Genomic DNA, 12267 nt, shown 5'->3' on the forward strand with positions numbered 1-12267 from the left:
CATTTGGATCAAAGGTCTAAAAACTGGTTCATTGCTTTGTTTATTGCAAGCACAGAAGGTAATAGCAAGTGTAGAAAACCTAATATTCATAGTAATACAGCAGTGCTACACACGATAGTTACCACGACTCCTCTCCCAGACTACAACAGTTTGTTATTCATTACAGATCAGTGCCTGAGGGAACGCATACCTGTGTACCTCCCTAAGGATTTTGAAAGTGGCTTTATACAAGAATGACTTTTCTTGAATGAGACAACCACGTTTACTTAAACTGACTCTTGGAAATGTGTTTTATCATATCTACACTGACCTACAGTGCTCATGGGAAAAAAGGATTTGAAGTTTGTTTTTCCAAACAGGAAAAGTGTTTCACTGATAGAAGAGGCTGTTTTATGATGTAACAGTCTTACCTGACTTCTCTTCTTTTTCTTCCACCTTCACCTCAGTACTGCTTCTGATCCAGATACAAGAGAGTGTTCAGTGATGAGGACAGAGAGATGATAACATCAGTTTAGGTAAAGAACAACCTTTTTTTGTGCATAGATTGCACCAAGTTTACTAACTCTTGTGAAAAAAAGTGAGCATATTCTTATTGTTATACATAACAGCATGTATACTTGAAAAGCAACAAAACAAGATGTTTCCCCATGGTATGTGTCAGTGAAAAGAAGACTAAATCAACGTCTTTTATCCCCAAGGTACACCAAATTTATTATTCTGCTCATAAGACAGTAAAGGCCAAATATGAACATCACAGTCATAGAAAAGGTTTTATCAACGCAGCCAAAACAAAGCTATAGTTCTGCATCACCTGTCTCTGAAAACCATCTCTAAGTGGTTGCAGGCCTTTAAATCCACAATACTTCATAAGCATGTAAACAGTGTCGTGACAAACCAACTAAAAACAAATACTACATTCATGAAGATCTCTGAACTAAGGTCATTTTAGTGCACAACATGAGTCCTATACCTGAAAAGCAACATACACACTCAACATATCAAAATCTTATGTGCCAAACATGTCTTTTTCAAACAATATATCATTGAAATGAAATAGGTTAATGATATTCTTATGTACTGCAGCATAGTTCTTCAAAACACAAGTAAAGCAGTATGTACAAACATTTAAAATTAAATAGATCAGACTCCTCTATTTTTTCATAAACCACTCAGGCAAGCTATTTCTTCAGCAGTTCACTCCACCCTGTAAAAACGTTAATGACTTAGATATAATCTGACATTAAGAGTCAGGCTTAAGTAATTATTATACATAAAGATGGGGTCCTGGGGGTGCAGGCCTGCTCAGCGAATAGGAAGACTTCAGCAGTGCTCAGTGCTGTTTGCTGTGGTGCGTGAATAAGACTGTACAGTATCTGTTCTTGGATGAGAATCCCAGCAGGTCCAGACTCAGCTACGCAAAGAGAAAGAAGCCATATGTGCAAAGCTAGAAATGGAGTTGAAGAGTTTTCTACGGATTAACTTTTAGAAGAAAGATCAAACAAAGGATAGGACAGCAGCTCCGCAGCCTCTTCTTTTCCAGTCCATCCCAAAGGGTAATGTAAGGCAAGCTCTTTGTCTACAGTGCAGCTTGTTTGTGTGTTTGTGTGTGTGCATGCTCTGAGGTCATGCAGAAAATGACCTTGAACATAGATATCAATTTATAAGGTGAACTTTTTAAATAACAGGTAAAAGGTGAGAAATATGATCCTGTAAAAGAGCGACAGGATGATAAAATAGTACTAGAAAGCGTTTGTGGTCCAATATCAAATGTTCCCTTGAATAAACTCTCATCTGTCATAACCGCTCCTGGCTTCTTTTCACACATCCATCAACTCTGGCCCTTCTTCAGCCATGTCCTCTCACGCTCTCCTTCCTCATCTCCCCTTTGGATCTCTCCTCTTTCTCTGGTGCTGAGAATTTTTTCATGACTTCTCTTTCAAATCCCTCCATTTCGTCCTCCAAGGCACTGTCCTCCCCATCTTCATCTTCATCGCCTTCCACCATATCTTCCAAAATATCCCCCACGTCCTCCACAAACTCTTGGAAGCTCATCTGGTCATGAACAAAGACTTCTTCCTTGAAGAATTCAGAGGTGAGCTTTTTGAGCTCCTCTCTTTTGGACTGGTCCACTCCTGCACCCTCAGCCTTGGCGAGGTAGGTCTGGAGGATGGCCTCAAACTCAGGGAAGGGGACCGGGAGCAGGCCCTCCATTTGAGCACAGGACTCAGGTGTGTTACAGTGCTGTGGTGGTTTGGGGTAGTGCTGCAGACGGGCTCTCTGCTGGGCCCAGTACTCAGGTTGATCCAGGGAGGGTTTGCGGTGTGAGTGAGGAGGCTTCCTGTCTCCCCACAGATGCTCTTCTTCATCACCATGGTTAAAATTGTGATTTTTACTTTCTTTTTTTTCTTTTTGTTTCCACTTTTCCTCCTTTTTTTCCCACTGTTTCCTCTCATTCTTCAATGCCTTATCATCCTTTCCATTTCTGCCTTTCAATTCCTTCTCATTCCACTGTTTCTTCTCATCCTTCCTCTCCTTGCCATAAGTTCGACTTTCTTCCCACTGTTTCCTTTCACCTTTTTTGCTACCTCCACTCTTCAAGTCACTGTCTTTCTTCCACTCTTTCTTCTCCCCTTTTTCGTTCCAGCCCTTTTTTTCCCATCTCTCTTTGCCACTTTCCTTTCCTTTCTTCCATTCTTTCTCTCCCTTCCACTCCTTGCCCTTATACTTCTCCCTGTGGTCCCTTCCTACCTCCCAATCCCTCTTTTCCTCCTTACCCTTCCACTGTTTTCCCTCATTCACTTTCTCATGCTTTCCCTTCTTCCAGTCCTTCTCCTCCTTCCATTCCTTTCTCCCACTCTTGTCCTTCCACTCTTTCTTCCCTTCTCTGTCTTTCCACGACTTCCCTTCATCACCTCTTCTAGCCTTATCTTTCTTCCAGTCCTTCTCCTTCCATTGTTTTGTCTCTTCACTGAATGATTTGTGCTCATGTTTTCCCTTTTTCCACTCTGTTTTATCTCCATCTTTTCTCCCTCCTTCCTTCTTTCCAAATTTTTCTTTCTGTGTTTTGTATTTCTCATCCTTTTTCATATCCTTCTTTTTCTCCCTCTGGTGATCCCATGACTTTTTATGCAGTTTCTCTGTAGATCCCTCTGTGCTCTGTGTGCTGTCCAGTGGTTGTCCACTGGGGGGCGGTGTAGATGTTTCTCTGGCTGCTGAAGAAAATACCAAAAGTCAGTACAAAACAAACACAAGCAAGACTCAATTAAGAAAAAAGAAGAAAAGGAAGCTGCTCTTTCCCTTGCTATCACCATCACTACCATCCTCTCTTTCATTTTTACCCTCCCTGTCCTCCCTTCATCCCTTTGTACCTTGGGAGACTTTTAATTCAGTCACTGTGGATCTCAGTGTTTCTAGTTCTTTCTGTAGGGCCACGACAGACTCCAGCTCTCTCTTCATCCTCTCGTTCTCTTTCTGAAGGACAGGGACAGATGCCATTTCTCTCTTCAACCTACTGTTTTCCTTCTCCACCTCTTCCCAGTGCAGGCGCTCCTTTGCTCCCTCTGCTGCTGCTGCTTCCTTGGCTACTTTAAGCTCATCTTCCTGTGCCTATTGAGGAAAGAAAAGAAAAATAGGTCATGTGACAAGATTTTTCACAGATTATTGAATATATATGTAAATAATGTGTTTATGCAACACAAGCACACAGGTTAGATTAGTTAAGAGACAGAATGGAGTCTCACCTGGAGCTGGGCCTGTAGCTCAGAAATCTGCTGGTTCCCTGTGGCTAACTTATTCAAAAGCTCTGTACTGTCAGCATCTACTGGGGTTGGAGGAGCCTCTGGATTAAGCCACTCCTGTCAACAAATTGCACACTCAGTTCAACACAGTGGCAAGACTTTAAGTGACTCCTCAGATTTATCATTGGGAGGCAGACAGAATAACTGTGATGTAAGAACAAGAAGAGACCAGAAAGTACAAAAGTACAGAAAAGCACAGTTTGTAGAGACCAAAGCAGAAACACAGCGAGTGTTGTGGGTGGTTTCCTGCTGAGCAAATCACACTAAAGATTTAAATGGTGGTACTCAGTGTTCTGTAAAATGGGCACAGAAAAGGATTTAAAATAAACAGGTGGAAGCAGAGAGAACAGAAACAGAAAAAGATGTCACAAAGTGGTGTGAGGCTGACCTGTTTTCCTGGTATTTCTGCATCTTGAAGCTCCCTTGTAGCATAATCACTGTCTGCAAATGTATAATATACGACATAATTTTCATGAAAATGAAATAACTTCAGCTGCATGTTTTTGAAATACAGGCACACACTCCAAAAAGAAATCACTGCTCTTTCACTAAAATGTATATGTTTCTGAGCTGAGTAGCACATGCTATGTAATATTGTTACAATTAGCTTAAAAATTAAAAGGCAGTGGAGCCAATGCTGGTTGAAATCTTTCCGTCTGCATTCATTTTTTCTAGGTTTCAGTTTCAGCTTCTACCCCATCCTCTCTGTTTTTTAAAAAACAACAAAGAACTTTTGAAAAACCAAAAATAAAGCCTTGAAAGAAAAGGTGGGGTAAACAAGGTAAAGCTTGTGGTGATGTGGTACAAGGTTTTCCCAAAACAACAACTAAAAAGCTGCGCTGCCAAGGTGCATAAATCTCCCTCTTTCACACTTTCTCCCTCACGCTCACCCATGTTCAAAAGCGTGAACTGCATTTCAAACTCACTGAATAGTTTCAAGATGCAAAACTTGTTTTTTTTTGTTTCGTTTTCTGCATGCACATCCAACCCAAGCTGTGTGGCAGGAAAGCACATGCATGATAAATGTTCACATAGCACATACCCTCATCCAGGTCCATGAAGACACCTGCAGGTACAACATACCTCAGTCTCAGAGCTTCCTCATGTGGTTTAGTTCTTCATAAAAGTACTCTGAACGCTCACCTTTCTGAGTTCCTTTAAATACATCTCAGATTATCAGGTTTGCAAAATTCCAAGAATTTTCAAAGTTGAAAACTTTCCAATTTTTTGGAAATTCATGTTAATTAACAAGATTTTTTAGGAATTTACATTAACTGCATTTACCTGGTAAAAAACATGTAAACCAAAATTTTAGAGCCGAATTTTCCCATTAATTATAAAAAATTAACTTAGTTGATGGCAACGAAATCCAGAAAATTCCCAATATTCCCTTGCTGAGACTCCCATGATAATTTCCAGGAAACTTTTCCTGAAATTCACCAGAAATTCTCCACCCCTTTGTCACCCTGTAGATAATCTGTTGGTGTAACCTACCGGAGATGAAGATGGTGCCAAGGCCCAACAGAATGACAGCACCCAGGATGCACTTGTTCAAAGAGAACACGCTGTCCTCCTCACGCTGTGGCAGCTGAAACTCTTCCTCCTCGTCCTCCTCTTTCCTTCCAATCCTCTCCAGAGCAGCTAAGAGAGACCTCCTTCTTCTCACCTCTGGATCTCCCTCTTCTCCCAGCTTCTCAGTCTGGTCTTCAGCCACCTCTGAATCCACATGGGAGTCTGAGGGAGGAGAAAGGAGGAAGGTCAGAAGCTGTTGTGGGAGTATACTTTGACTTGTACTTCCCATTTACATTTTTTTTCATTTCATGGGTACCTATGAGGCATAACAATGTTTTGGCATCTGAAAGACATCAAATCTAATTTCTGGCACATTTAAAAACAAAGCGTACGCACATTTATGGCCACAAATCCACGCTTGCCCAGCTGATGTTAGATCACACAGCAGCTTTGACACTTCAACCTGTCTGATGCAGCAAAATCCTCACAGGAAATGCCTGAGTCTTCATCCACTCTGCCCTGTGCGACAGGCTGTTAATTTGCTCCATTGCCATTCACTATGTCCCTTTAAACGGCTCAATTACCGCTTCAATCTAAAACAAAGTGCTTCCAGTGCATAATTTTGCAACTCCAAATAAGTTTCTAAACTACTCTGATATTTTATCGTTGATAAGCTTCAGTACCATTAATGAACTCACTGACACCGAGCTCTGGACGGTAAAAACAAAAAATGCACGAGAGAGCAGGAGACTTACTTTTTTAGCGCTGTAGCAAGAAATAAAGGGCTGCAGAAAAAAAAACCACCACACTGCAAAAAACTTTAGAGGTCTCAGTCCCTCTGAAGCCAATTTACTTTTGCAGGGTGTCATGCAACTAAAAAATCCTCTGTCACATCATGCTCCCTGCCTCATACCAACCACAGCCTCTCCAGACAACCTCCTGGCCCAGATACTGAACATTTCCAAAACCAGCTGGTCCACCAAGTACACTTCAAACACAGATAGTACACACTGCTTAGTGAAATAAAGGAGAGGATCCAAACTGGTGCAAAGGTTATTAGACGACTGAAGCTTGTCATTCATACCTGCCTGTTTCCCTAAGTCAGGTGTCCGTGACAACAGGTCAGACTCCTCCCCCTCATGTTGTTGCTCCTCTCCATTAAGAGGGTACCCTGTTTCTCTCTGTGTGAGATTCTCCTCTTCTTCTGTAAACTCCCCCCCTCCCAGAGTCTCTGTGCTCAGCAGTGAGGCAGGGGGCTCCTCAGGGGAGGGGGTTATGTGAGTGTAGGAGTCAGAGAATGAATCAGGGTCAGGGCTGGACTGTGCCGGGCCCTCAGGTAGGCCCTCCGACCGGCTGAGCGCATCATTGTCAGGGCCCGAGCTGCCGGAGCCTTCCAGAGTCGTGGGAACAGCGGCATCAGTGACAGCTGCAGGGACAGGAGTGTGTCGCTCTGCACTTGTGTCTCCACTTAGCTCTGCAGTTTCTTCTTCCGGTACCTGGTTAAAGAATTGGGTAATTAATTCCTCAAGGCATCACACTGTCAGTCAAAGATTTCAGAGCTCCCTTAAGCATTTTCATGTTCACTTGGCCTAACTCGTAAGCAAAGTTTTGACACATTCTGTCTGTTTGATGAGAACTTTCATAGCATCTCTACCTTTCGGCTGAAGATAAGCTACTGCCAGAGGTAGGTTGGCCTAGTTTAGTGCACAAACTAGAGAAGAGGAGGATCCAGGAATGACAAGATTTACCAGCCAGCACCTCTGACACAGACTCTTTATTCAGTTCCTATAAATACTTCTCTTGCTCCTTGTTTATCTGTGCTAAAGCCTACATGTATAACCTGCTGTTGAAGGTCATTTGACCAAATGACCGTCAAAACGTAGACTACCAAAAATTAAAGAAACAGGGGCATCAATCCGTCTGCTGACTGTAGCTTTAAGCAACAGCTTACAAATGCAATAGTACAATTATCTCATTTTACCCTCTGCTACAAATTTCCTTAATGCTCCTTCCACAATGTGCAGATATTTACTTGAATTTTGTGCATTTTTTAAATAATTATTTTGCTCCTGGTAAGAGTCTTTGATCATAATCTTCAAGTGCATAACTTTTAAAATCTCTCCAGAAATAAAAGACTGCGTGATAGCAGTGTTCATGTTGTGCATGAAGCACTTTATCAAAGCACCTGTTGTAAAGCTGACTTACAATATTGAGGAAAAGGCTTTCATGTAACTTTGACTCTTGATTCTGATTAGTTCAAAAGAAAGCATCCACCGGTCCAGACACCAGTCTGGAAAATCAAATGAGGGCAAACTGACTAAGTAAGCTCCTTGAATAGATTTTATTATCATAATTTGATAACTGTGGCCTAAAAACCACTGAAATAGGTCATCCTCTAGGTTTGAATACTTAGTCACAAAAGAAATAAAGTTGCTACACATTCACCAGCCAACCACAGTCAGGTAACCGTGGTGACACTAATATAAATGTACAGTTTGTCCTCGGGGAAATAAAAATATGAATAATCACCAAAACATGACAGACTTACAAATGAAAAGACAAAAGTGTTAGGTGCATTACATGACAGCAAACCAGGGGGTTTGGCTCCTTACCAGTTGGCCCTCCACAGGAGCTCCCTCTGCAGACTCTTCACTGTTTGCAGGCGGGTTGTCCCCTGGACCTGGATCAACTGACACAGAGACACAGTGGAGACTTTTGGTCAAAAGGGTCACAAACATTTCTCTGGTGACTCTTGATCCCTGAATCATCAGTGTGTGTGTACAACTAGATGAAGGACTTAAAGAAAGTGGAAACTATTTTGGGGATTTATATGTTTTATCTGTTTTATTAGAGAAGGAAAATTAGAAATAGGAAGAAATTTTTAGAATTAAATATCTGCTGATGCAAAGTCCTGATCAAACACTTGGGTTTGCAGAGATAAACTTTGATAAAGAGGTAAGAAAGTGAAGCTGCACACTTTTGTTTTGTGTTTAAACAATAAGGAATATTAAAAAACAATAGCTAAAATTTGTCTTGAGCTTATTAATACTGTTTTCCTGTTGATGTTAAAGTCATCTTATCTATTTTACATGCTCTCCTATATCAGAGAAATTGCTGGCATGCAATGTGGCACGCTTAAATCACCTTGTAAGTTGTCACAAAAGGTGCTGTCTAGTTCCAGTGAGTGTGAAAACAAAAAGTTGGAAAAGCAGGACATAATGTGATAATGTGGATAACGGAGATGGCATAAACTATTCCTACCTTCTTCTCAGAGCTTTTTGGGCTCTCCCAAAATGCTTTGGTCGTACTGAACACCTCGTGAGAAGATCAGATGCTACTATATTCACGTGTCTGGACTTTTTCCACATTCCAGTTATATAAGCCACAGAGTAGCAAATGCTAAGGTAACAGACTGTCCCGTGTTTATTTGTTTGAGTTTTTTAACCGTATGACCCTGGAGTTACCTTAGGATGCTGTAAAGCAGATTTCTTTGCTGTAATGTGTCTGGTCGCGCACACCTGTTTTTAAATAAAGCTATCCGTTCTACATCAATGTAACAGATGTTGTTCTACTATTTTTCTCATCATCTTTACAAGTTTGGGTTAACTCAAAGCACTCGGTCGCACTGACATGTTCATGTTCTGCAGCAAATTGAACTCAGCGACAGCTGGCGTAAATGATCAATTAAGAAGTTCAGCCAAAATGTTGTTCACCAATCAATTAGAAAATGCCAAAATCAGGTGGTACTAGAGCCCAACCGATTAATCGGGCCGATCATGCCTGTCACCGATTAATCAACATTGGCCAAAATGTAACCGCGTTTTAACATCGTGTTAGTTGCTTTTTGAGAGATAAACAGAGATAAATGGTACTGTTATTTCACACGACCACCATTATCTAATGTAAGACTATAGTACGGCGTTTTAACATTGTGTAAATTGCTCATTGTGTGTTTACAGTTTGACTTTTTTTCTACTTACTGTGTTTAAAGTTTGACTTATTTATTATTGTGTTTACAGCTTCTTCTTATCTATCATTGGTTTACACTACAGTTCTTATGTTGACAGTTTTATAATTAAAGTTCCTTGTTTTAATTGAATAGCGTTCTGTCTCTGTCTTGAATCATATGGGTACTATAATAATTTGTGTTGATATACAGTATATATCCTGTGTATTTCAATTAATTTATCATATATATCAGCCGATATATCAGATATCGGCCGATATATTGGATATCGGCTTTTTTTTGCTCCCAGTATCGGTATTGGCATCGGCCCCAAAAATCCCTAATCGGTCGGGCTCTAGCTGATACTTGGCGTATTGGGACAGACCTGCTCCAGATGTAAGACTTTCTGCATGATGGCCAGCCTCCTCTCCTAAAGGCTTCAGGGTTTCAGCGACAGTTTCCTAAATGGATAAACAACACACACAACAAGAATCTTTAGAGGTATTGGAAGATTTTCACCTTCTTATAAACAGTTACTGACAAAGAGCTGAGGAGAAAGGCCCTGAGTATATACAGTATATGTGTAACTAGGCTCACTGCCAGAGCCTGTTAAATCAATAAGCCTCCCCCTGAGTAATAGATAAATCATAACAGAAGATGAAGCCTACTTCTTACAACCAGGTGACCCAACGTTAAATCAGAAGGGACAAAGATTTTCTCTTCAGTCTTTGAGCTCATTGTCACAGCAACTTAACACGTTCCTCTTTTCTTCACAGAGTCAGTCTTACCTCAGGAGTGAGGATGGTCCAGCTGTTGTTAGTACCGCTGCCGCCAGACATGGCCCCCTAGAGGCTTTGCCTGTCTCCTGCAACACACGAGGAACATACAGGACAGAACGCATGATAAAGAGTAGTGCACAGAAACAAATGTAACAGACAAATGCTTGTACTGTCCTGCGTTGTAATGCCCCATTACTAAGTAAGGTAGTTTTCCAACAAGGTTAGTCCAGCATTTAGAGGTGACTGAGGAAGATGGGATCTATTAACACTGCACTTCCTGAGTAGACACCTATCCAGCCCTAGTGTACAGCAGTATTGTTTGAGGCTGTCCATATTTACAGTGACAGCGTCAATCCTGCAGCCAAGGAGAATTTACATCCCCTGTTTACACACGCACACTATTTGAATACATGCGGTTTCTACTCGGCCTCACCCTCTCTGCCAATAAAATAATATACTGTAACCTGTCTCTGACAGTTGGCTATGTGTGTCCAGGAAGTCCAGGCTCCTGGGACCATTCAGATCTTCATTAGTAGTTTGTGTGTGTTGTAGGGCTTTTGGTCACCCTGGCTTTTGACTAGCCTGGAACATGTTTTGGCAGAGACACTGGTAACTAGGGCCGGCACCATTCTGAAGATTCAGACAGCAGAATGGGCTGTCTGCTTCAAAAGCTGCTGCTCTGTTGATATATGTACATTTAAAACTGCATTTTTTTAATTTAAACATTTTATTGTGTTCTTAACTTTGCTGTCACTTTATCTGAATCTGTTGTAATTTATCGGATGAACACAACTCTTTCCAGGTCAAGACCACTACAGTGTTACAGATTTTCATTTCACCATCAGCTCTCTTATACAAACACCAGGTCTTTCTTTTCAAACGGCAAGTTCACAGAACAGAGATGCATGATTTTATTTTTATCCTGGCTCACTTCAATAGATGCAAAAAGAACTACCCACTTAAGTTAACATCACACCGTCTGGGTAATGACACACTTCATTCCCCAAATTCAATTCTCTCTCAGCTCCACAATTTAGGTCTCCTAATCGAGTGCGTCCCAAGAGAGGTCTACTGAATCCTGCCTCGGGCCCTGGGAGCATTGTGGAGCATATAGTGGAATGGCTTAAATAGATACCGGCTAAATATAGCTGCCATGAGATTGAGGAGAGACAGAAAGAGGGAGCATGCAGAAAATGGCCAGAGGGAACAAAACACAGGAAGCAATGTATTCAAAGGCTTATTTGGTTTTAAAAGCACCACAGAGCTGATGGCTTTTAGAAAAATACCAGTCTTACTCACTGGTCTTTAAGAAATAACATCCTGATGAAGCAGTCAAGTTCTACATCTGATCTGGACTTAATAACTTCATATTTGACAAACTGTTTGATCCTAGTTTAGTACATATTTTTATACCCAAAGCAATCTACTCCAAGGTTTGCTCATGTGTGACCCAAAAACAGCACTAACCTAATGTTTACACTTATACTTGGGTTTTAAACAAAAGACAGCAACTCGATGATCTAACGGGAGTGGGCTTAGTCTTATCATCTTGGTCTAAGCAGGAAAAAATACCAAAAAAGGACAAGAGAAAAAGTGCAGGCCATTGGAGCAGCTGTCAGCTAAAGCACCATACACAACAAGCTCGAAGGGGATCACCAAGCACGCTTAAAATACTCCAACAAAATGTTGGTTCAACTAAAGTTACGGGGAAAGGGGCGTGAAGCGTGTGAAAGGATATGTCATGGCGAATGGGCACAATTAAAAAATACACATTACACCAAGTAAAATGAGAACTATCACTCAAATCAAGCCAAACAGCCATACCGACCTCAAATACGTTCAATTCATAGGTTAACTGTTGTAATGACCACTAATAACAAAACTTTCCAGCCGTTTCAACAGTCCACCGAGCAACCAGGAAAACAGAGAAAACGACGTTGTCTACGTAATGGAGGAACAAACAAAACAAAACAAAAAAATCTGAAAAAATAAATAAAATAGTTGAAACACTTGGGAGAAATTGAGGTCATCCTTACCGTGGTCGGTCGCTGTAATTCAGACTCCACGGCCTGTCACACATAGAGCAGAAACACTTGTGAATCTTGCCATCCAACTTGAGAACTTAGAACGTGCCTCCTTGACTTGCATGATTGACACCCCTCTCGTCCAATCAAAGCCAGTGTCCCGCCCTTAGTGTCCCAGCTCGACCAATGGCAACGGGGCGTCACTGTGG

General features: G+C 41.3%; 1 protein-coding gene across 7 annotated transcripts; it reads right to left on the bottom strand.

Moving 5' to 3' along the window:
- Positions 1–693: 693 nt before the first annotated feature.
- On the bottom strand, positions 694–12200 carry pbxip1b (pre-B-cell leukemia homeobox interacting protein 1b). Of its 7 annotated transcripts, none has more exons than XM_074683470.1 (11): positions 12071–12200; positions 10044–10120; positions 9641–9716; positions 7922–7989; positions 6394–6805; positions 5292–5531; positions 4840–4863; positions 4186–4238; positions 3741–3854; positions 3369–3606; positions 694–3212 (listed from the first exon to the last, which is right to left on the bottom strand). In XM_074683470.1, exons 2-11 carry the CDS (start codon positions 10092–10094, stop codon positions 1846–1848), a joined length of 2643 nt encoding a protein of 880 aa, XP_074539571.1. In that variant the 5' UTR covers positions 10095–10120; positions 12071–12200; the 3' UTR covers positions 694–1845. The 7 variants fall into 7 exon arrangements, with proteins under 7 accessions (XP_074539571.1, XP_074539575.1, XP_074539574.1 ...); XM_074683474.1 differs by having other exon boundaries at positions 694–3209; positions 3513–3606; positions 7922–7998; XM_074683473.1 differs by having other exon boundaries at positions 3513–3606; positions 7922–7998.
- Between the last annotated feature and the right edge of the window lie 67 nt (positions 12201–12267).

The sequence above is a fragment of the Halichoeres trimaculatus genome, unplaced genomic scaffold (assembly GCF_033239565.1).
Source record: "Halichoeres trimaculatus isolate MK-OKI-2021-1 unplaced genomic scaffold, fHalTri1.1 fHalTri1_scaffold_12, whole genome shotgun sequence".
Lineage (NCBI taxonomy): Eukaryota > Metazoa > Chordata > Actinopteri > Labriformes > Labridae > Halichoeres > Halichoeres trimaculatus.

Bases quoted from the DNA above. Each gene is read 5' to 3' on its own strand.
- pbxip1b (XM_074683467.1), bottom strand. From the start codon at position 10,094: ATGTCTGGCGGCAGCGGTACTAACAACAGCTGGACCATCCTCACTCCT. The intron at 6,806-7,921 runs GTAAGGAGCCAA...TTCTTTAACCAG, and splicing joins CTCCTGTGGAGGGCCAACTG to GTACCGGAAGAAGAAACTGC. The intron at 4,239-4,839 runs GTATGTGCTATG...ATACATTTGCAG, and splicing joins CTTCATGGACCTGGATGAGG to ACAGTGATTATGCTACAAGG.